General features: G+C 32.9%; 1 protein-coding gene across 1 annotated transcript in view; it reads left to right on the top strand.

The window, feature by feature from the left end:
* The window catches only part of LOC106457217 (cholecystokinin receptor-like), a 40,568-nt gene extending 27,636 nt beyond the window's left edge, over window positions 1-12,932 (top strand). The window contains exons 2-4 of the mRNA XM_022383056.1: window positions 6,581-6,778; window positions 12,055-12,225; window positions 12,376-12,932. Of these exons, the coding sequence (XP_022238764.1) occupies window positions 6,581-6,778; window positions 12,055-12,225; window positions 12,376-12,932 (926 nt within the window). The remainder of the gene's footprint in view (window positions 1-6,580; window positions 6,779-12,054; window positions 12,226-12,375) is intronic.
* The last annotated feature ends 13,530 nt before the right edge of the window (window positions 12,933-26,462 follow it).

The raw sequence follows: 26,462 nt of genomic DNA, 5'->3' as shown, positions 1-26,462 counted from the left end.
GTTTTTCTTCATTACCCATTCAAGCCGTCTCCAGCCATTACTATTATGTAATGTTTTGTCGATTATATAAAAACGGCATAAGATACATATGGCTTAGAAAGACGATGTTTCTGTTGTACGTTTTTTTTTGTTATTTTGTTTTATTCGGATATTCTAATTAAGACAAAACCTTGAATATTTTCTAAAACTTCATAGACTTCACGATATCTATGGTGTTCTTTGTATAACATTTATATCTATTCCATCAGACGACAATGTAGAGTTTGAGCAACACATTTTATATTAAAACATAAGATATACATTTTTTCAGGATCGGTCTCTGTTGAAGATTTTCTATACAGTAAAGTAAAGCGAAGCGCATTATTTCCAACTCCGAACACCACACTAACTAATGTAACACACATAGAAAAACACACATGCTTTTTATTTCAAGCCAAGAAAAATATTTGTTTGCTGCTACGTTCTATTTTGTCAGACAATAAGATTCACTGTTGACTATATTCTGCAACAAACTTACTTTAGAAATATATATATATGTACGTATTGGTATTTTCTGTTAATCACTTAAGGATGTATTGAATGTTTATAGTAGCTAAACGTATAATTAAATGCCTAGTGTGTTGTGGGCGTTAATTACAACATCCGGTATCCTGATATTCTATCTTATAAAGTAGAGATAATTACGTTAGGATAATATTTTTTTTCATTATTGATTTGGACATATATATTTTTGCATTACAATAATGCAAAAAACATATAGTTTAATCACAAAATTAACCATCACTTTAGCTCGACCAGCCTAAAAAGAATATATAATGGTGGAATAAATAGGGAAAAATCCGAGGTTAATGAAAAAATAATTCATTGAATAATTGGAAAGTTATAATTTTCTTTTCGATTTAGCATGTAATTGTCCTATTGCAGTAATTTGAAATATTGGTTAAATTGGTTGGAGACTGTGTACATTATTTTACTGGTGGCATTTCTATCTCTATTATAAACCGATGAAATTGGATTTTGTTTTTTCATGTAATTAAAGCTTTATCGGTTGAAATTTATATTCCAATCACAAGGTGTCTTTATAAAGAAGTGTAGTAAGAGCTCGTGCAGAAGGCAATTCGCAGATAAAGAATTAGTCTCTTTCATAATTATTGCATCGGCCATTTCTGATTAACCGTCCAAAACGTGACCAATATTTATAACACTAAATAAAGAAAATTATTTCTGATTACAAGCACCGTAGAGTCTTCGTCAACCATGTTATTTTTTTCACACTCATTGATCAACACGGTTAAAGCTGTAACAACTGAACCACAAGGAGCAACGAACAAGTTGAGAACACAGTGAGTCATACCTATTTCAAATAGTTATACAGCATAAATACACGATGTTATTAAAATTGGATAAATATCTGTAGAAATAACTTACAAAGTCGCTAATTTTCAATTTTTTGGGAATTTTACAAATTTATCGAAGCACTTGGTGTATTTTTTTTCCGATAAATATCACGATAGGCAGTTTCCTGTCACGCATGGGTAAAAAGTAGTAACATAGGAGATTTGGTGAGTTTGTAGAATCTGACAACAGAGTTCAAGACTTTTGCGATAACGCTTATTAATTCAGTGACGTTTATTAATCTGCAAAGATAGGAAGACCCGAACAAAGATTATTCGTTTGTTGTTAAGCACAAAGCTACTCAATGAGTCCACCGTGAAATCGTGCCCCAAATTTAAACCTTGTAAGCCTTCGAGTTTACTACCTCTCAGGGGAGAAAATCGAACAATGATGTAATAGAAAACTGGAGGAGATATGAAACACAAAAAGAAAGTACTGACGAACACATTAACTAAACATATGTTACATATGCACATATAATATTGAACCAAAAAGGAACAAGAACTTTTGTGCTTATAACAATTTAGCCAAAAACATTAATGTCATATGTTTTTTATTGAATATTGAAAATGATTGTTTGTTTTGTAGTTGATCGCAAAGCTACACAATGGGCTATCTGTTCTCTGCCCACCACGTGTATCGAAACCCGGTTTCTAGCGTTGTAAGTCCACAGACATACCGCTGTGCCAATGGGGGGCGTTGAAAAATAAGGAATCTGTTGTCCTTATTAAATATAAAACTATGTAATTGGTCATTTGTGGTTTGTCCATTGCAGGTATAGAAACCCGATTTTCAATGTTATAAGCTTTCATATTTCGCCCCGAGTCACCGGGTCGAATCAAGGAATAAGCAATTTTGTGTTTTAATTATCTTAAATTGTCCCCTTTTTTTTAATAATAATAATACTAATATAACCATCATAACAATGTATCCGATATTATCTTAGATATATTTAATAAAAGAAATAATTTAAAAGTTTTATGTTCTAGATTTGAATTTAAAATTTATGGAAAAATGCTATTAAGGTTTTTATAAGAGATTGTAAAGAGAATATAGGGTTATCTGCTTTAACTATACTCTGAAACAAATAGAAAAAAAAGGTTATATTTTCATAGGTGTGTGTATACTGATTGAAACATATATTAAAATAGAGACGATATTTTATCATGTATGTATCCGGCTAAGTCCATTATAGATAGTTATTCCCAGTTTGTCCCTGAAGAAGAAAGGTCCACCTTTCGAAAGGACTCGGGTTATAGGTTTTTATTCATTTCTATCAAGACTTCTTGAACCTACGTGTTTTTCTAACATCATGAATAGATTGTTCTTGTAAGTCTTCAGTTGATACTAGAAAGTATATTTATTATGTGTGCACGTAAGTTTGCGGCAGGGTCCATTATAGATTTTTGTACAGCTGTCAATGGACTGTTTTTGCTTAACAGAAAATGCTTAGGGAAAGGGGTTAATAATAACAACAGCAATTAATTGAGATCACGAGCTTGTATTCGACTAAGTGATATACGTAATGATCAATGAAACTTTACATGATCAGATTTTTTTTTTATTTCATTATTTTGCCTTTATATTCAACATGAGATTAAACAACCATATTTGACTCAAGTTTCCATGACTGTTCCTAACTTTAGCTTACGTGGGTTCTACTCGGCTTATAACTTTATACTTAGCCTAGGATTACAATATCATTTTCGTTTCAATGTTTCGTGTTAATATTTGGTTTGAAGTATGTGTACAATCAATAAAAAGAGTAATTTTATATGTGTAGTTATACGTCTGATATATATCTAACGTATTTTGTTGTTATTGGTATCACTATATCCGTGGTTATTTGATCTGGCTGAGAGATAGTGTGATTTGTTAAAATTTTGTTAATTAGGAATTTCTAAAGATTAAATTTTAGTCCAGGCAATAAAACTCTCGCTTGGCGTCGGAAAGGTACAGGGTTTGTCGCTTGGCGTCGGAAAGGTACAAGGTTTGTCGCTTGGCGTCGGAAAGGTACAAGGTTTGTGCCCAGGACAAGCAAAAATAAAGGAAAATTTATATAACTCCAAAAAAAAACAACAGCAAGTTTTTACTTATAAACACAAAAGTGTTCATATCATATTTAATTGTAAATTGAAGTGAAATAAGTGATAAGATATTTTTTTATTGCTATACGATTTGACTCTTTTTTTTTTTTTTGCCTATAGGTGGTTGGAAGTTCTTTCTAGTCGAAAAAAAGTGTGAATGATATTTATGAGAAAAGGACAATTTATAATTATAACTTATTTTTATATATCTAGCTGTAATTTATATTTATCAAGTAAACTAATCTGTATAAACATAATGGCACTGTCTCTTATATGTCCACCAGGGTGTGGATGGATCGTCACAAAAATTGGTTTGGAGGTTCATTAGGTACATACAAATTTTCAGTTTTGTATTTTGCGTTTTGCGATTTTTATGGGCGTTTTTGCGTTTTTTACCACTACCTCACCTCCTGTGGATGGATCTTCACCAAATTTGGTGTGGAGCATCACTGGGTCCATGGGGAGAAAAATACAAATTTGCGGTTTCACTTTTTGTGTTTTGCAGTTTTTATGGGCGTTTCTTTTATAATTACATATAAGGGAAACAACTTTTTATGTCCTAAGATAACCTTTCATTAGTCATGAATTTACATAATTTCCGTCCACGGGACGGGTACTCCAGCTATTATACAATATTATTACACGTATTATTACATTTTTTAAACTTAGTTTTCATGAGTGTGATGTACATAGCACCTTATGACTGATCATGAATTTATATTTTGGTTGTGAACAACAGTCTTCCTGCGCACAAAGATCGAGTCCCGGATATTATAGATAGTTTGGATGGGCGGAAGGCTTGTAACAAAGATTATCTGAAGAAGCTAAAGTAATGAAACGCATATTTGTAACTCCGATCTTTTGATCATTTGAAATAACTTTGTGTTTTTTTTTCGTCTGAACGAAACAACGCAAATATAAAGCAAGCGGTATAAGTTCGTAATACGGTTTATTGTGCCAACTCCTGTTGTAAGAGAGCAACATAATATATATTATGCACGCTTCGAAATTACATTCTTTTATCGGTTTCGGGTTAGAGTGTTCACACCCTGCTTAAGCTTACTTGTTTTACCTGGCTAAAAGGTTACACGAACCTATTTAATTACCATTCCGTTACCGACCCGCCCGAGTTTAAATATCTGTATCCTCAGCTCAAACTTATGTGATAATATATATAATTATATATCAAATAGTTTAAGATTTTTAAAGCTAATAATTTCTAATATATATTACTTTTCTTTTCTCTAATGAATTTAATTGTCGTATCTTCAAAACCTTTTTAGAGATTTAAAAGAGTAACTTGAAAAATCTTCTTAGAAAAATGAAACTAAAAAGACTTAAAAGACAAACACCAATGTTTGGAAAAAATATATATTTTTTTACGAAATGAAGTTTTAACTAAAGCGTTTAAACATCAGGATGCTAATGTGTATTAGATGTATTGTAACATTTAGATGATGTACTGATGGTTAATTGCATTTTATAAGAACTAAGTCCAAGTCCTGCAATGTCCTTGGAACTGCAACACCTTTCATCGTCACTGCACTACTTTTAATGGCGATAGTTAGGCGCTATTGCCCAATTTTGCAATTTCCATTGCAACAAGGTTCTATGAAGGACAGTGAGTTCAGTCTTACGATAAACACTTGGACAAACTTTTATTCCGAGACTTTTCACATTATTGGATGTCGGTTAGTAGAGCAAAGGCATAAAAGTCCATTAGACTTGCATCAGGGGACTGATAAGCATTTTTAAAATAGAATTATTTTGATTTTTTAGTAATTTTTAGTAATTGTTTTAGTAATACTTCCCATAGAATTGCTGTTGATTTCAATGTGTGGCTGGAAGCTTGTGAACGTTTGGTCTGTGAACCATCGTTAACTGCAACTCCTTGTTTATTATGTTTTTAACCAGTGTATATATCCAGCTCCATCACAATGGCTATTTTTAGGGGAGGGACAGAGCGGACTCTTTTTATAACTATATACTTCACATTGCGTTTGATTGTGTTACTTTTGATTGGTTTGAGGTGTGTGTTTTTTTTTTCAAAACCATTGCAGCTTAAATGTTATGCTGTGCAATTTTTCCCTCTTCAATGCAGAACATTAAGTAGCTTTCTGGTTCGCTAGTTCTTCTGAATGATAGCAAAGTTAATTCAAAATATAATAACAATAATAATAAATACTCGGTGTTCAAAAATAACTAAAAAATGAACGATACTGTGTTAATAATCTTTACCCTAATTTTGATTTGCAAATGATTTAAATAGATTTATAATAATCACAATTCACTTACTTAATCTAGTCAACACCATAACAGTAGTTGTTCATAAAAGTTGATGATATAAAATAGCGTTTAGACCACTACTATGTCTGTAGTATCTCAGTTGACCTGAGGAACACTAATTCTGGACGAAAGGCCTTGTGGACACTCCATATGGCAGATGTAGCGTGGTTCACATATCGTTTCATATTCTTCTTTGCTTTCACTCATCTGCTCTTATAACTGAAAACTCCCTTCTTCGAATTGTTGTCTGTTGGTGTCACATTGTTTAACATATCATTATTGGAAAATAATTGTGGTGTATCTCTACTTCCAAAAGTCTCTTTTTATGGTGTTTCACTAATGGATAGTCGGAACTTCACCGTGGTCTAAATTTATATTCTAAACATATCTCCCGTGGCGCTAACACTTGCATCTACGGCGACACATACCACTGTATTGGCACATGTAAAGTATTTTTTATAAAATGCGATTTACCTTCTGTATTACTTATTTGTATAAAAATGTATATATGTTTTCCAGAGGTTTAACAGTTTAATCATTATCTAATCTTCTAACTTAATCCAAATGTATATTGAATCTGTTTTATGAATTAATTGATCATTTTGTGTGTATAGAAATACCACAGTAATATAATTCACGTCTTCTTGTTTTAAATTTATTGTTCATACATCCTATTTAGGTTATCTGTTCAGTTTATAATTTATTTTGAATTTTTTTGTTGCGTGTACTTTTCTTTTTTCACTTAATATCTGCAGTTTTTATACAGTGAGTATTTTTAATCGTTAATACGGTTATGTTCTTATTTTCCACAGCTGTTTCAGTTAGTGTTAGTGCTTGGACGTTGGTGGTTATATCAGTTGAGCGTTATTATGCTATTTGTCACCCACTTAAGTCACGAGAATGGCAGACGCTGTCCCACGCTAACAGGATTATTTTAATAGTTTGGGCGGGTTCTCTGATTTGTATGTTGCCAGTGGCGATTCTGAGCGAATTACAACCTGTCCGACACAGTGGTAAGTCTTTTTTTTTTACCTTTGAATTAGCTTATGTTTTAAACAATCTGATTTTTGTATGTAAATCTGCTTAAAACAACTGTTTTATAACGCTCAACGGGCGTCTGTTTCATTTTATATTTTCAAAGATAACTAAACTCTGAATGAATTAACAGTGAACTCTATCAGATTCTTCTTTCCCGCTTTTTGGCAATCTGTTTTAGAAATATCTGTTTTTTCGCATTATTTGCGTTGAAATTATAACTAATTTTCTACCAACCTTCTTATTATTAAACTTGATTTAAAATTAAACAAATTTCTTCTTTTGAGAACTTTATTTTATAATTCATTTCAGGGCTTTCCAATTTGTCCCTTATTGTAGCACAGCACAATATTTATTAAGACTTTACATTTTATCACGATAACTTTTTAAGACTAAGTCTGTATCACTTTACAGAGCCTTTCAATATTTTTGTATTGCTTTTATTACTGTGGTCCCTTCCTTTGTCATCCTGAGTTTATTTCTTCCACAAAACCTGAAGATATGTCCTACAACAACAACAACTTCGTAGCGTCATCCCCCTCCACTCCCTCACCCACCCCTAAAGATACAATAACTGTCTAATTTCTTCATGCCTTTTTGCTGATTTTAACATATTCTGCCATCTTTTTGTAAATCCTAACTTCACAAGATTTTTTACTGCAAAATGTCACCTCCATCAAGATGTTTCTTGAATCACATCCAGACAACCTGGATCTTCGATGAAATTTGTCAAAGTGGGTCTAATTTCTTCAGTTTACAGCTGAGAAACATTACTTCAAGTAAAATCAGAGAACCCTATAAAACAACACAATATAATACCCAGACTAACATGTCTTCGACAACCATCTGCTTATTTGAGGATGACAATCCTATCCAGTCCTTGTTAGTATAGCATCTATTTACAGTTATTAGACTTGTGATTTTCCACTCATTTACCTTTCCAACCTGTTGTTCACATTAACTGTTGATGCTTCAACGCTACACTTCTCATGCACCAATTCTACAGACAGATTTTTTCTTCACAGATAATCTGAGCAAACATCCATACTGCTAATTCGTTTCAGCAACCCAATATACTAAGGTCCTAATTCCCCGTTTCCCTTCTTCTAAGCCTTTTAGGCATTGAATCCAGCACTTACTTTCTCAGTTTATTATAAATTATTTCAAACTATTGTCCAGGTTTCATTATCCACTAAAACCATTTCTTATCCACCTCTTTCAAATGTCATTATACTGTCATAGGACGACTTCTCTTTCATTTGCATCTTTATAAACCACCAGTGATTCCAGCAGAGTTCTTTCACTTGCTCACACTGTTTCTTCAGTTCGATCTAACTTCCCTAGCCATGTGTTGCCTCTATACCCTATAAAATCTGTATATTCAGGATCAATATGGTTGATATAATGAGCATTATAGGCGACGGAAAAACATTATAGCAGAAAAATATACAGATAAAAGCAAAATCAAATTTAATTTGAAGTAACGCTACATTATATGGTATCGTGAATTAAATGACAGAAACATTTACTTCCTTCTCATTACTAAGTACTACAGTCTCAGTTGCACGAGACATTTAAGACAGATGTTTCTTTATCGATGAAAGTGATCAACTCATTCATGTTCTCCTACAGACTCTCTTAATGATCTAAGAGATAACAAGAGAAAGAACCAATTGTTCATGCTCTCACTCTGATAAAGATCAATTTTTAGAATAATATTGTTAACCCTTCCAATGCGGTTGTCACAAATACGGGTCGGACATTTTTCTTTCGTACACTGCGGCTGTCAATCGTTCAATCAAAGTCTTCATCAGTGTTTCGGTCGCGAACTTTGGAGGGGTCGGATACATTTTTGACCTCTTCCCCTTCTTTAGAGTTGTTTATCTTCGTTTCAATAATAGTTGTATTTACACGAGGTCCAGAGGTTGCATTAGGATACTTCATCCAACCCTTTTCATAAGTCCATGGCCATGTTAACATTTGTGCGTGACTAACAGTTAACTGACGCTAGGTCCGTGCGATTGTTCTGTACACTCACTAACAGCCCCATAGTTACTCGCGCACTTTTTACTAGTCTAACTTATTGAGTGTGTTTACATATATACCCTTTAATACACTCATAATATTTTATTTTAATGATATATTGTAAGTATTTGGTTGTAGTTCATGAATAGCTATGTAATGGGGAGAGGTACTGAGTTACTATTCCATCATGTATGACGTATCTTATAATTTCTGTGAGTAGATTGTTCTTATACAGATTTTTATGGAAATACTTCATTGTAATATGTTGGAGTCTGTCAGATGTGTATGATATGTTTGAATATTTATGTAGAGTTTTGCTGCTGTGTTTCTTGGTATGCAGTATGCTGTAGTTGATATTTTGTTTTTTACGGTTTGCAGTTTATTTTTGATTATGTTTTGTGATATATTGTATCAGGCTGGGCATGCATATTCCAGTACTGGTCTGACATATTTTGTATAGATTTTAAGACTGGTTTTTGCTGGGGTACCTTTGTATTGTTCTGACAAACTCCTAACATAAGTTACAAGTTTCCATGATCTGTTTGTTACATCATTTACATGTTTATTCCAATTTAGTTTCGAATCATATGTGATTCCTAAGAGTTTTGCTGATGTAGCATTCTGGAGGCATGTTCCTTGTAAATATAGTATTGGTGGATGTTTTGACATTTTCGTTGATTTTCTAAAGAGAAGTAGTTGTGTTTTTGGTACTTTTATTTTAATTCTGTATTTCTGACAGTATTCGTGTACTGTTCTTCTTCATCGGGATTCGGTCCATGTTTTGGATCAGGGAGGGTTAGGTTCAGGGATTTCAATTTTAAATTTCCCTCGTAAACTGGTAAGGCGTATTTATGAGCGTTGGGCTACTCTCCATCCACCCAATCATTGTTACCGAACAATGGGTCAGTCATTTTATATCTTTTTCTCGTCAGTACCCCTCACGATGTCAACAAAATCCCTGTTTGTGGACGAAAAAAGTCCGACCCGTATACGAGACATCGTAGTGAATGGGTTAATTTTATGATAGAATATCAATCAATAACACCTATGTTCCTGAAGCAAATTGTGTACACTTGCAATTGGATGAAACAAGTGTTAACAGATCACAATGTATAATATATTTACGATCATTATTTGAGTTTTTTCAATGATTTCCTAAGAAACAGGGGTAAAACCAACGTGTTCATGTATAAAGCACATTGTATAACATAGGTTGTAACATAGGTAAAATGTACCCAAAAGTCTGATAAGGCATAGTAAGGAAGTGTTTCTATTAATAATTCCTTAAGAATTTCCTGTTTTTGACCACAAATGTTGAAGAACATTTGTCTGATATTAAGATATTTTACTGTATGTATCATAAGCATCAGATTTCAATCTATCTATTTACGAGTAATGCCTTTAAGGCAAGGAACACATTCATATTTTATTTTCACAAAGACTTATTTAAAGTAGCGCTATAATATTGCTATAATTACTACAAAAGTACTTAAAAACATCCTGTATTTATGTGAAATGTTTATTCAGAATCCTTAGAATCTTTACAAAACTTTTTCATGTACTTGCGATAGTTTCAAGATTTGTTATAATATAGTACTATTTTGTTTTTTTTTGTCCGTTTATTTGATGGTAGCGTGATCAGACTCTGAGTGCCAAAAGTTCATTGTTCGCGGCCTGTTGTCACAAAAATGCGCTCTGTACTTTGAGGCCATGTGTGTGTGTGTGTGTGTGCTATAAGAGTAACGGTAAAATCCATTAATATTTTCAAATAAGAGTAATCCAAGAGTTGGCAGTAGACGTTATTGACTAGCTGCCTTCCACATAGTATATCAGCTAAAACGTAGAGCCGGTTATGCGCAGATAGTCCTAGCTTTGCGAGAAAAGTCTGAAACATTGATAGAAGACAAAACAAAACAAAATGCTGGTTTACTAATACTTTATATGTACAACTTATATGAACAAAAACAAACAATTTAATTTATATAGTTTGGCTCCTTTGTTGGGTCCTTCGAGAAGTAACTATCTGAAAACAGAGAAAGTCTATGACTAGCTGTTTTTATTGACCTTGTTTTCTAAGGCTAATCGCACTAATAATAATGGTAGTTTAAGTCTCATGCTGCTCTCAGAATAGCCTTTTCCTTCTAAGGTTTATGGCATGATAAGTCTTAGATCACATAAATTGGCAAACCATCCACGAAACCTCACTCTAAAGGGACCAAGACCATTTAATTAGACAAAGGCATGAAAGTATACTGGAGCTGCATCGGTGGATTTGTCAGACATCTATTAGAAGATTGTTGTAATTCGAGTTTCTTCCGCCAACTTTTTTTTTTATGAAACCAGCAACTGATTTCAAAAAGTTACTGGAAGCTTGAAAATATTTTGACTTCTGAGCCCTCTTCAGCTTCAAGTCTTTGTTCATTAAGTTGTTAATGACATAAAGAGATCTGCCCAACGACATAGCCGTGGGTATTTTGTTCAGAAGATTCTTTTTCGTAACCATAGCTTTCATTTTGCGGATGAAAATTTTGCCCTAGCTTAGGTTGGGGTGTGATTTTGTCGCCATTTGCTACCTCTAATGTTATTTTGTGTAATTTTGTTTCTGCTCCTATAGATAACTTTGAAATTTACATTATTTCAAATGCCATGTTTTTGGCTTTATAACGGTTAACAAACTCTCTGTGTGAATATTTCTCTTTGGACACATCTGTCAGTGGTAATATTGAAATGTCAAATGGTCGGGAAATCGCAGCGAACCAGATATATAAGTTCTCAACATGTCATTGTATTAATATGTGATTAATATTGTTTAAATACAGTGTGAATAATCTCTGTACTCAGATGGCTGACACTTATGTACAATTAATAGTTTCGTTTTGAGTTTACTTACTGATTAAGTATATTTTATTACGTTTCAGCTTTTTTGTATTTAGAACAGGTACGACGTTTCGATCACTGGTGCGATCATTCTCAAGTACCTGTGTTCGAAACGGCGTACCTGTTCTAAATACAGATCTTATTTACTGTAAAAGCAGTAACTTGTATTAAAATATACTTATGTACAATGTATAAAATTATTATTATCATAATAATAGATAGTTAATAGAAATGTAGAGCTTTGCCATTCAGTACAATTTCTTATTTTATGGAACTGAATAAATGTCAGATGTTTTACTGTAGCTCACAAAAGTCAAATATTCGTTAAATATTTTTATTCTTCCTTTAGACAAATATAAATGCAGAGAGAGCTGGCCCAGTATCACTGCTGAACGTCTGTTTAATATATTATTAGACGTGCTCCTCCTAATGGTGCCTCTGTGCATTATGGTGGTTACTTATTCCCTCATCACAGCCACGTTGTGGAGAGCCATGCAACCCCAGATTTCAGTCGAACAAGGTTAGTCATTCCCACGGTTTTATGCCGCACGTATGTAAACTTTTTAAACTTCTGATTAAAATATAGAAACTGAGCATTTATTACTAATAAGTTTACCTTTCTTTGTCTTGAAAGACATTGCTGAAATTACTCCGTGTATTTCTTTATTAGATAACGAAGACCAAACTACAGTCGGAAGTACAAATCCTTCAAGTCGAAAGGTTTTACGGAACATCCTTGTCAGACTCAATCCCAACTTTTCCTCCAGCTGCGTCCTGGCCACTGAACACAGGGTCACACGGGAGACGGACCTTAGGTCCGTGCAGACGGCCACTAATCTAGACAGGTCACTCTCACAAAAGGAACGTGTCATTAAAATGTTGTTTGTGGTTGTCTTGGAATTTTTTGTATGTTGGTCACCAATATATGCCCTTAATACTATTACCCTCTTTGATCCTGTCGCCGTCTACCAGGAACTCGGATACTATGGCATTTCTTTCTTTCATCTACTGGCTTACACGTCATCCTGTTGTAATCCAATCACTTACTGTTTCATGAACTCTAAATTCCGCGAAAACTTCAAAACTTTGTTTGGCTGCAAGAAAAAAAAATGGGAAACACGTACAGACGGTAGTCTTTCTGTAACATTCAAATCTGCTTCCAAATTTAGAGGACGAGAAAATCGTCCCTTTAAACATAATGGATGTGAAACTACCCAATGTATTTGAGATGTTGTGGTCCATTAATTTTGGTGGGTTTTTTTGCCGACTTAAAAAATGGAAACTAATGAGCCTATGTAGTTTTTTTTTTAATTTTGCTTTGAATTTATTATATACACAAGATGGCGTCATAATACGATAACACTTATGTTATAGATTAATCAACAGATACTAATATTACATCTAAACACTATTTTCGCTTATTCTTAATAGAATTTTCCTTTGGCACGGTGTGTTACATCACAAAAGTAACAAATGTGTCATAAAACTGATCTTATTTAGCTATTTGGTGAAAATCTTCTCAGTCATACGATTGAGAAAACCTTTTCCCCTTTTATCCTAGCAGGACATTTTCAGAAATAATATACATATATCATATTTAATAAGTATCTGATCCCTTTTGTCCTTTGATTTCACATGAATTTTATTTAATATATATATCAATTTATTTATCTACAGTTAATATTTTGAAAATGTATTTTACTTGAAATCTAACTCATATAAAAGTGTGTGTGTCACATCACGTCACGCTGGATTCTTCTTGATTTCTCGAAATAGGAGTCATAAAAGCCAAAATGCATTTATCCAGATTGAATACTTCTATTACTGTCTGCCCATTACGATTATAGTGACGGGGAGGGGGGGGGGGTACAAGGGGGCCATGAAACCTTATAAGTGTAGTGAGAGTTGGTTTAATAAGCCTAAAGTAAAGGCGTAGTATAGAATCACCTAGTCCAGAGCCAAGTGCATAAAATTTATCATGAAAGTAAAAATATCGATTCAGTTTAAACTTAAATCGTTTCTGAAATAAGCTATTTTTTGTTATATCATCAACGTTTTTAATAAAAAACAAACCTCTTTAGTCAACGGAGACTCTAAATTAAGAAATCAACAAATATTTTTCTAGTTTTATTGTCTGTACATTTCATTTTATACTTTCAGTACATAGACAAACAACAATATTAAAATATTAGGTTATACTTTGGTTGCTAAGCAATATGACTTAAAAGCCATTGTTGGAATGCAGTGTTACCAAAACGCACTGGCTTTTCTATATATTAGAAGTTGTTAATCTAACTAATTTTTACCAGTAATCATGCTGTGAATACGTCACGAATTCATTTCATAACTGATCTTAATTTTGATTGGCTCACAAAGGAATTTACCGACATTTGACTGCCTCATCTGCACTTTTCTACCGCTTTGTTGGTCAAGCTTGATTTATTTATTTCATTTAGCTTTGAAATGTGAAGTTACGGTATACTATGGGGTGGGGGTGGTAGCTCTTGTCCCGTCATTTTTGACGGGTTATATGCTAATAAGCTTATAATTAACAGACAAATTTTAGCAGCATAATATAAATTAATATTACGAAGGAAACAAATATCACGAAATAATAATCTCATAAAGGCCTCCAGGGTACTATATATCTTTGGTACTTTTTACAAATATTTTCATTTGTAAAGGCGCCTCTGGTAATTTTTAATATCCTTAACTTTTTAGTTGACATTTTTGTGACCTACAGCCTCACTTAACCCTAGGCTAGAAAAATATAGTTCTTTACATTTCTTAACGTAATATTTTTGAAGGATTTTGTACCCTTTCTGTATCCCGAATTTGTAGGTGTAACCTCAAGACAGAAACATAAATGATTAAAATATATTTCATTCAGTGTCTAAATGAAAGTTGCGAAACAGAGAAAAGCTATACAAAGCTCCCACAATTTTTAAAAATATACGGACAATTGATCCATTTTGATTTATACTGAGTTTTTGCTTGATCAACTGAGTCTCTTAGGTCCTTATTCTCATATTAAACAAAGACCTTAATAACTCCAAACCATTAACCGGTTCTGCTAATATAACACACTTTCTGTAAAATTCTCTTTATTTGGTACTTTGACTTTCAGTTTAAGTTCTTCCTCTAGAAGTCAGCGTGGACAGACGGCGTATGTAGATGAGTTCCGGTTTCAGAGAAATTATTTCATTCAACACAAATAAACACTTACTGTCTTATCTTTCTTTCTTTCTTATCATACCTATACACATACCTATAGTGACTAGTCCCTTCCTTGTTATTAACACACATAACTATAGCGACTAGTCCCTTCCTTGCCGTTGACACACATACCTATAGTGACTAGTCCCTTCTTGCCGTTGATACACATACCTATAGTGACCAGTCCTTTCCTTGTTATTAACACACATAACTATAGTGACTAGTCCCTTCCTTGCCATTGACACACGTACCTATAGTGACTTTCCATTCCTTGCCGTTGACACACATACCTATAGTGACTAGTCCCTTTCTTGCCGTTGACACACATACCTATAGTGACTAGTCCTTTCCTTGTTATTAACACACATACCTATAGTGACTAGTCCCTTCCTTGCCATTGACACACATACATATAGTGACTAGTCCCGAACAACCGGCAGAGAAACATACGTTGGATTTTAATCCCTCTTGCCACTGAAATGGATGCTTGAAGTGATTTAAGTTTCTTTTGTTTTTCATTGACACAAACGCACAAATTGACAAAAATTTCCATTGTAATTAGATCTATAGTGCCTAGTTTCCCTTTTCGTCAGTACACACTTAATCAAAACTAATACCTCCGTCGCCTTTGCCATAGAAACCTTCATTGATTACCCTTTCTTCACTATCGATTCGGACATAAATGTGTATTGATTAATATCGACACTGATATATACGTACATTTATTGAACAATCTTCATCTTGCCCTTGGCAAAGATGTATATATATTTTTTTGCATATACATAAGTATGTGTCTTTATGCTTTATGTAAGTTACTTTTTCATGTTTGTTTGACCTCGAAATGTGTCAAAGTTCTACTGCTTGGTTTAGTAAAACGTTTTACTTAAGAAAAGAATATTTTCATCATTAAGCGGATTATTAGATAGTATATTTAAGTACATGTAGAAGCTGGTATCTTTTCACAAGTTTTCATGGATGATGAAAACAAAATTGTATACATTAACAACTTTATTGTAATATTCCAGAGTATATGTTAGTGCTTATTATGGATCATATTCAAAAGTTTTGACCAACATTAATATTCAAACAGAAATGAAAGAGGCTTCAAGGTGTTGAAATATTCATCTTCTTAGATCGAAAAGCATGAAGAAATAATAAAAAAAACGAGTCAGAAGAAAACGGAAGTCGTTGGAAAAGAAATCAATTAACATTTATGTATCGGTTTCAATTAGTGAATAAAACATACGTAATTCCAAATTTATGCTTCTTTAATTTTCTGAATCACTTGTTCCTTCATCAATTTTAACTGGAAACTGTTTGTGGTAAGGCATTTTATAGCATTAAGTGCTGCAATAATTTAGAAATCAGCAAAAAGCACTTCTAATAAACATTGAGTGCTTTCTTTTTTAGGCCTACTAAAGGATAATTTACTTAAACAATGGCCTTATATATTTTCATATTAAATTAATTCATATAAATTAAACTATTTTAATACCTAAAATACACAGTATTTAAGTATTAATTATTTCATCTTTATACAATATTTGTCGAAACCAGAAGGATGAACATCAGCTGGGGCCTGAAATGGCCTTTTCTTTTACTTAAATTGTAACTTGCTTATATAAAATAATCGATATGATAGATCCTTAATGACATATATATATCTTCACTATTTTATGGCACCCAAGATGGCGGCCACTAACAAATGAGAACCGATGTTAATTAAAGTATACATTTTATACGAGAATTGCTTCTCAAGTGTTTATTTAAAAAGTGATATGTTTGTAAAAAAATGCAATCAATCAATCAATCAATTATAATGTTCCCCCAAATTCTGATGGTTGACAACTATGGCCTCCCATTATTTTGTATATCTCGCTGCTTGCAATAACTTTCCTTATTCAAGAGTTTCATTTCCAATCCATTTTCTAATCTCATCAAGCCATATGCCTGCCTCTCTCTCTTCTTCCTTCGATTTTAACCATCATAATCTCTGTTATCCTTCTCCCAGATCTAACTGTATGCTCAAAATAGCCCATCTTCTGTTTCTTCCGTATATCCAACACTTGTAGTTCTGTTTAGTTTTTCTTTCTATGTATTTGGTCTTTATCATTCGTCTATGAGACACATTTCAAATACTTCCACCTGTCGTTTTGTTTCAGTAGCCGGGGTCTACATTTCCACCCCTTTGTGTAGGTCTGACTATCTGTAACATTTTAGTAGTCTGTACTTCAATTCTAGTGATCACCTCCTATGAGCAAGTATTTGAGATTGAAGGATGTTTTTTGTTTTGTTTTACCATTCTCTTGATCTCTTTTCCACACTCGCCATTATTAATTACATTCTTCTATAAATAGGTAAAATAACTTTACCTGTTCCAAATCATTACCTTCTACGTTGGTAGAACTTCCTGAATCGTAAAATTACCACCGTATTAATTCTGTTGACACTTTTTCAGAAGTTATAGACTTTCCGTTTATCAAGAAGTCTGTCAGGTATCCGTTATATCTCTTCCTCAGATTCACGCATAAGTGACGTATCATCAACATGTCTATTATTACAGGTTATATTTCTATTAACTTTCAAACCTTGTGTATTAGTAATTATCTCTCTCATCAACCACTACACATACAAATTATATAATGTCGGTAACAACACACTTCTTTGTCGTACGCCTTTCTTAACCTGCAATAAAAGTATATTTCTCTGTCAGTTCAATCTGCTGCTTCCCTGCTTAAGTATACATTCTTCAGAATTCGGATATCTGCTTCATTAACCCCAATCTGCGGAAGGGTCTCCATTAAATTTTAATAGTTAATATTGTCTAAAGGTTTTTGTAGCATACATAAAATTTCTTTGCCCTTCTATCCCAAAATCCTAAGGCCAAAAATATTCTCTCGCATGTCTCAACCTCTTCTAAAATAATTTTGGTCTCCAAACAGCTTATTCTAAACCTCTTTTAATTCTTTGATGAGTACTTTTAATAATATTTTTGAAGTTTTACTAATCAAACTTATTGTACTGTATTGATCATACTCCATAGCCTTAGGTTTCTCGGGGTTTTGCGCAAAAACAGACCTTTTAAATCTATTCCAATGACCCTCCTTTATAAATTGACTTATAAAATACAATCAGATATTTCAATTCCTTTAAAAATTCTGCTCAAATTTTAATCTATGCCGCAAGTTTTGCAATCGTTTAAACTTTTATTTCCCCCTTTCCAGAACTTACGGACTATTGTTAATTGGTTCTACAAGTTTTAGGACTGGTTTCTCTTCTTTGGCATCGCGATACAATTCTCCCATATACACTGCCCACCTCTTTTGGGTGTCTGGTCTATGATTCAGCTAGGGACTCTCTCTGCCTTGAAGATGTTGGACCCTGTGCATAATTTGGGGCTTTGGCTCTACACAATGATTTTTGTAATTCACCAGTCCAGAGTCTGTACACTGAGTCCCAAGAACATCCTCTTCACCTCAGATGTTTGCAACTTTTTTGCAATAAGCTACCAAACTTCAGTTATTACCACGGCATTTCAGCTGAGTGTGTGTCTTCCTTATTCAGCGGGCTTTGCTCTTTGAGAATCGGTGGTCTGCCATCCTTCCATTTGGCCTTCGTATCCAGGCACAACTGGCTGAATTGGATTTGTCATTGGATAATGTTTCTGAGTGTGATGATTAGCTCGTACCTCCATGGCTCATTACCACCCCACCTGTGACCTTTCTTTGAGTCATATGAGAAGGACAGATACTTGTGATTGCAACTACCATTGTCTCTTTGCCAAACGTCTTTCGAACCATTTTCTGAAATCAGGTGACTCTGTGGGCTCTGTCATGGTTTGTTGTGGCTGTGTGGTTGCTTACATGATCTCCTCTACTGTTTCTGTGTTCACTGCCTAGTTGTATGCCATTTATCTTGCTTTGGATCACCTAGAAGCTAAGAACTACATTAACTGTACTATTTAAACTGACTCTCTTAGCTCTCTACTGGCCCTGGAATTGCTTAATTTGAGTCTTCACCATATTCATTTGGACATTCAGAAACGACTGGCCCACTTTTCTCTGTTATCTATTTCTATCCAGTTTTTCTGGATACCTGGTCATGTTGGTATTCTTGGGAACAAGCTTACTGAAACCGCAGCTAAGTCCATCTGCTTTGGCATTTTCACAGCTGTGCCTCTCCTATATGTGGACTATGGTTCTTTGATCAAAATACGGCTTCATGCCATTTCGCAGTTGATTTGGGATGAGCAAATTCGTAACAAGCTTTTCCAAATCAAACCTTCTGTTGTTCTTTAGCCATATAGTTTCCATGGAGATTGGAGGGAGGAAGTTGTCTTATCTAGGCTACGCATTGATTACAGTTTTTTTACTAATCATTTTCTTTTATATGGGACTGATCTGCCAAGATGAAATATACAAATTCTTTATAGGGAAGGGGAACTGGAAAACTTTACAATTTAATCCCAAACAATCTGGACAGTCATTCTAGCCAAGGGTAAAATTCTAACGCTGAGGACAATGTTCTTAAAAGATGCGAGCTTTTAACATATTCTTAATTTACTTATAATTTGTTATAATCTTGGCATAGTAGCAAAATGTTTTAAATGTTGTTTTAATTGGTCTCTTCTTTTCAGTAAACATGTTTTTTCTTTACTGATATACATTGTCTTAGCTCATTATTTCCTTTCAGTAAACATGTTTTTTCTTTACTGATATACATTGTCTTAGCTCATTATTTCCTTTCACTAAACATATTTTTTCTTTACTGATTTACATTGTCTTATCTCATCCTTTCCTTTCAGTAAACATGTTTTTCCTGATATACTTTGTCTAAGTTGATATTTTACTTAGAATAAACATGTTCTTTTGTGTCGTAGTTGATATTTTCCTTACAATAAATATTTTTTCTGTCTTAGTTTACCCTTTTCTTATAGTAAATATATGTTTGTCTTAGTTTACCTTTTTCTTACAGTAAACATGTTTTTTTTGCTTATATACATTGCCTCAGTTGATTTTTTTTCGTCACAGTAAATAAGATTTCTTTCCCTGATACACATAGTAATTTTGTACAATTTTAAGTGTTCTAAAAGTCTTTTGTGCATCTTTGCATATCTTTTTAAACTTATTTGAGGGAATTTTGGTCTCTATAACATAATCTGAAAAATCTTCAGATGACCTGGTTCATTTTGAAATGAACGTCTAAATCTAATTTGAAATGTAGAATTTTTAATTAGTGTATAATTTTTATTCCTTCTGTGATTTTTCTGAAGCATAATTACTTGCTGTGAGTGAAACATCTGAGCTAACGAAAGTTTTCCAATGATATAATTGCTGAACTAGTTCTATTAATGTTAATTATGGTCCTAATAAAGTAAAATAAAGTATTTTATCGCTTTCGAAGAAAGGTTTTTAGCACTCAATCTATGATTTTTCTCGACAGAAACTAACACTTTCTGTTTGCATATAGTGGCAGTACGCTGACGATGGTCCCCACAACACATGGTGTAAATGTATAATATACAAATATATAAATACTGTTCCGACCACTGCTGTGTTTGTTGTATCACAGCCGGCCTGAAGAGCTCTGGATTGAGGCAAAACGCGTCGTCATCGATGGATTTGACAAATATGGTGTGGTTGGAACTCTATTATTATAAATTATTCTATATATACATTGAATAATTCTAGAAAATACCTAAAAGAATAGATTAAGAATGTAGTGTTTAAAAATGTAATAGGTCTAATACTAATGTCTTATGACAAGTATAAATGTAATCATTCTTCACCGTGTTTGTTGTATCCCAGCCGGTTTGAAGAGCTCTGGATTGAGCGAAACGCGTCGTGGACAACGAGTATCTCAAATATATCACTCTTTTAATTCTTGAAAATCCTAAAGAGACACGATTAAGAATGCATTGTTTAAAAATGTAATAAGGCTTTTCTGAAACATCAATTTCAAGAAGTGTTTCACTATACGAAACTTAATTTTATAAAAGTGAAATATTGTAACACTATCATGGTGCTGACCACTCAATCCTTGTTTGATAGGCACTCCGCTAGAGACATTACAGCGAAGACATTTTCCTGAAGTGGGCAGATTACGGAGTTTGAAGTAAATGAACAAAATTTGAAGTTTTCTGCTGTCGTTTGTGTATGTCTATCTTATTCAGACTACAGTATTAAGTAAAAAGTGTGAGGGGGGTAAATCTCGACTAATATTTATATCTTATTGACAATTAAGAAAATCTGATATCAGATGTGAGAAATAAAAATATCTTTGGCACGTGCTAGTTCTAAAACTTAGCAACTACGTATATATATATATATATATACATATTTGAAAACGTTTTATTACACTTTCCGAATAATAAAACTACAACTATGTGCGCAGAGTTATGAATCTTTCTTGCGTAAATGAAGATCGAATTAAAACTAGTTATCCGGAAAAAATCATGATTTTGAAGGTTTAAAAGTTTGATGCTATGTGTCTGGATCTCGTAGCAATGTATTTTCTATAGAGCCATATGTAAGTGCAGAGATGAAAAAGTAGGCTGATAAAAAACAGCATTCTATTAATCACCAATGCTACTTTATGTTTTACACGTGAATAATTCCTATATATTTAAAATTCTATACATGCATTTTAACTTTAACTAGCTTATTAGCTCAACTGATACAACTGTTTTTAAATTTAAAAAGAAAAAAGAACTAGTGACAGAAGAGTACGAAACCAGTTTAGAAATAATACAAAGAGTGAATATATTATACAGTTTATTTGTTATATTATAGCAAAGAGTTACGATAAAGGCTATCTACACTATGTTTACCACGGGGGAATCGAATACCGGATTTTAGCGTTGTTGGACTCACTGCGATATTTTAGAGAAAAAAAGTTGTTTTCATCGCAATGTTTTCTTCAATGACGTATCTTTTCTTAAGAAGTCAGTTAACCATTCCAAAGAAATATCGAAAATTTCTGGCAGCTAACGCTATTATTTATACTTATTACTATTAAACACTGGCCTACGTACGTAAAAATTTAAAGTACCTTCGACATTTACAGACTTTGTTTTAATACTATTTCTACATCACAATAATTTTTTAAGGTATACATATTTATTTGCGTTTATAAGTTTATTCGCTATTTCTAACCTACAGTAAGCTTTTTTTTTCCCGTTCGGATATTGTTTTACTGCATATCAGACAAACATTAGTATTTAATGCTCTTTTTATTGCGCTTGTCCCAAAAAATATCCTTCCTTCCCTAAATGTTCCATATGTAGTAGCGCCATCTCTTGAGCTTCATAATCATTATATTCTGAAGCTGGAAAACAACTCTGAATAAATATGGTTATTGATCTTAAAGAAGAAGAAATAATCCATTCGGAACTACTGGATTTGACAAAAATTTTAACCAGAAAATACAGAATAGTATATTAAGTAAATGCAACCCAAAGAAATTGAAAGAAGATAAAGGAAATTATAAGATCATACATTTATATTATTAAGTAACTATTAATTGAAATATGGGTTTCAAGTAAGCTAAAATAAATAGATTTATAGGAAATCATAAAAATTATGCTGTCAATAAAAGCAGAGACATTAAACTTTAAGCAAGTTAGTCGTACAAATGAAAAAATAACGAAAATCAAAGTACGTGTTTTAATTATAATAATACTCTGTAGAAAATTAAAAAGATTAAACATTATAATAACATGGATTTTAAATTCTGGTTTAACCGAGTCTCGAAGTCTTTGTAAAGAGATTATAAATCCATACAGACTGTTATTTATTTCAAGATCGCTTTAAAGCATTACACAGCTTACGTTTAGCAAAACAGAATAATTCACATTAATTATAAACTTTTTATCAAAACAAAACGAACATTCAAGCAAATTCCGACTTTCATTTCAAATATGTTTAACCTTGAGAACAACCATTAAGTACCATTCAGCCTAACAACAAGTACTGGACGACAGACCTGCACGTATATACACCAGTTTTTATCTCTAAGTATTTCATACCCTTTATATCTTGAACAATGAGCACTAATTTTATGAACGTAGAATTCGTGAAAACGTTCGAGATATACAACTTAATGATTTATCGATTTGAAACATTTTAGAATTAACTAATGTTATTCGTATAACAAAAATATTTTTTTCTCATCTCACCTAAGTGAAAAATGCTCTGTATAAGTGGTACCAGCGGATAGCTAGGGGTTAGCTTCCGATAGACTGGGAAAAAATGTTACCATTCCCATCCACCCTTGCCATCGGAGACAGAGTTCAGAATGTGATGGAGGTAACGTAGCACACGTGATATGACTTTATGATTCGTAGTTAATTTTTTAAGGTATGACAGGTATGTCATCATATAGGATGTGTAGTGTTTAATATTCTTTTTATATAAATGATAAGTAGGAACGAATATTTTAAATCAAATATACAGTAATTAATTAATTGTATTTGAAAAGTCGGATGCGTTTACTTCAAATGCTACCATCGTTGTGACAAGAAGATACACAATCATATATTTTGTTCTTGGGTATTATTGATGACAAAATAGTAACGTAAGTACAGGTATTATTATTAATTTATCTATTAAAACATTTGAGAAATATATACCGAAAACAAAGAGTTCATTGTAGCTGAATTTGTTGGATTTAGAATTCTTTCGTTGGTAGTATTATGTGTGAAGTGTTGAATAAATTGACTATTTTAAAAGTCTTATTAGCTTCGAAGTTAACGATTAATTTCTTATAAAAATAGTTCAGGAAAACTGATATTAAAAAACACTAGAACTAGCAAACAGCTTGAGAAGAAGTGAAAGCTCCAACTTATGTTGGGCTTCATTGTAGCAGTCTCTCTCAAACCTTTAGTTGCTGCTCATCCCCAGGTCCTATAGTTAATACAATATTTATATTAGAGTATGAATGTATGTTTTATTATACCAAAGCCACATCGGGCTACTGCCTGTGTTCATCCCCAGGTCCTATAGTTAACACAATATTTATATTAGAGTATGAATGTATGTTTTATTATACCAAAGCCACATCGGGCTATTGCCTGTGTTCACCTGGGGGAATTGAACTCTTGATTTTAGCATTGTAAATCCGACGACTTACCGCTGTCCCAGCGGGTACCATTGCGAAAGAGACATTACCTCTACTATTATATGCTTTTCGATGCCCAATGGATTAATATTTTTTGTTTTTCTATAAAAGCAGACAATGCGAAGCTAAAATATGGGGCTCAATTCCCACCGGTGGACAAAGTGCAGATATTTTGTTATGAAACTTTAAGCGACTAAAACAACAACGAGGAAACCCAGTGGTGGAGTTCAGATGTGACTTCGCACGCGACACATGAATTTGAGATGACAAACGATGGCTTATCCTTTAAGAATAAAATATTTAAAATGAAATATCCTACTTATTTCCAAACGTTATTTAAAATATATCGAAGTTATATCTGTGCATACTCTTTATCTAAGATAGAAATTAAGTTATTTGTTATAATTTCTCTGAAAGGGTGCCGAAGGCTGCTCGGAGGGGTCACCTGTTTTAACCTCTCGTACCACTATACAGTAGTGTGTTGTCTGTTAGTCAGTCAGTAGAAAATAAAATGACGTCATATATGGGACACTTAACGTTACAGTTTGCATTGTCGTGACGTCAGTAAAACTTGCGCATGTCATGAATCATGAGAAGAGTTATGCACACTGTAGGCTACAACGCAGCATGACACATGAACTTCAAAAGCAAGAAGTAAAAATATTTGTTATTCTTTATTTTTCTTTTTTTTTATACTATTGAAACATACCTTTTTCGGGGACCCTGCGCAAGTATATCTAGTAATATTGAATTTTTCAATTCTGAAAATGCGCACGCACCTATCTAAATACGAATGCGCGCGCACTTCATTTTAACGGATGTAAACAATATATTAAAACCTTATCAAAGCTTTTAAAAAGGTTTAACGTTAGGCCGTAGAATAATATTATAAGTGTATTTATTGGTAATATTAGGTATGGTAAAGTTTAGCCCTAACTAAAATAAAGCAAAAAACTTACACATGTTACATTGTTAATTTATCTCTTTAGCAAATATATCGTACTCAATTAAAAGCTTAACTAATTTTAGGCCTAAGACAAGTAGACTTTTAAATTTAGGTGTCTACGATTAGAATTATTTTGTTTTACTCTAGAAATGTTGTATTTAAAGAATTACAGTAACAATAAAGATACTAATTTGACAGCAAATGATTTGGGAGCCTCTGCTAGTTTTGTTATATATTACGATTGTTATCCTACACATGAAAAATTACTGTAACTGTTTTTTATGGCACCTTTAGGAGTTTAGAATAAGTCTATTTATTGAGCCTTTCACTAATATGACTATCAGTGAAATAAGTATTAAATGCACCAAATTTTCAACCTTCCTTATTCTACTTATTTCTTTATGCAAAAGTAAAAAATATATTCTGTATGCATAATTCAGTTAATTAGCCCGCCAAGGCCTGGTGGTTAGAGCGCTCCAAATCCCATCACACCAATACAAGAAATTTTCAATTAAATAAACTTTGCATGCTACAAGCACAGCACTTAAAAAGTCGTTTATGATAAACATCCATTTCAAAACTTCCTAACGTATACAAGAAAGTTAATCTGTAATTGTTTATATATGTTGTTTATAGTTCTGTGCTTATCATTCAAACTCTGCAATAATTCAGTGGCATAGTTTTGCAGTTTAAAAATAGCAAGCCTATAACAATCATCATCATATTGTCTATAAAAGGTGGTGTAAAATCAACTGGACATTCTTCCGCAAGTTATTTTTCATAATATCTTGAATACAAATTATTTACAGTAATCGGATCTCATAATGACCTCATAGCCTCATAATTACTAAAATTATTGAAATTTGATATTTTATTGGCATTATTTAAAACAAATTGACGTGCTTAGGTGAATCCTTCGTTAAGTATAAAGGAGAGAAAATTAACGCAGTGCTCATATCAATAGTTTCTTGAATCCTGTGTAGAGAGATTCAGTATCAAAACTGGCTGCTTTACATTGTGATGCAACTTTAAGCCCTGTCATTACTAGACAACCGAAAGTTATCTTTAACTTTGAGTTTATTACTCGGATAATCTCGAAAGTATTTTACAAACAACCTAACTTGATGTGGTTTGCGAAAATGGAATCACATTTTATGCTGAGAGGCTTTATATATGGTCAGATTGAAAGGATCAGTATGAATCAAATTCGCGACCACTCAGAATAAGTTGTTTTGTGATATTTTGAAAAACAATGGGCAGGGTAATAAAAAAATTGGGAAGAGTAATAAAACAATGGGCAGGGTAATAAAACAATGGGCAGAGTAATAAAACAATGGGCAGGGTAATAAAACAATGGGCAGAGTAATAAAACAATGGGCAGGGTAATAAAACAATGGGCAGAGTAATAAACAATGGGCAGGGTAATAAAACAATGGGCAGAGTAATAAAACAATAGGGCAGGGTAATAAAACAATGGG

The sequence above is a fragment of the Limulus polyphemus genome, unplaced genomic scaffold (assembly GCF_000517525.1).
Source record: "Limulus polyphemus unplaced genomic scaffold, Limulus_polyphemus-2.1.2 Scaffold304, whole genome shotgun sequence".
NCBI classification, from domain to species: Eukaryota; Metazoa; Arthropoda; class Merostomata; order Xiphosura; family Limulidae; genus Limulus; species Limulus polyphemus.
Note: the sequence above shows the minus strand (reverse complement) of the source record. Positions and strands in the feature narration are given on the sequence as shown.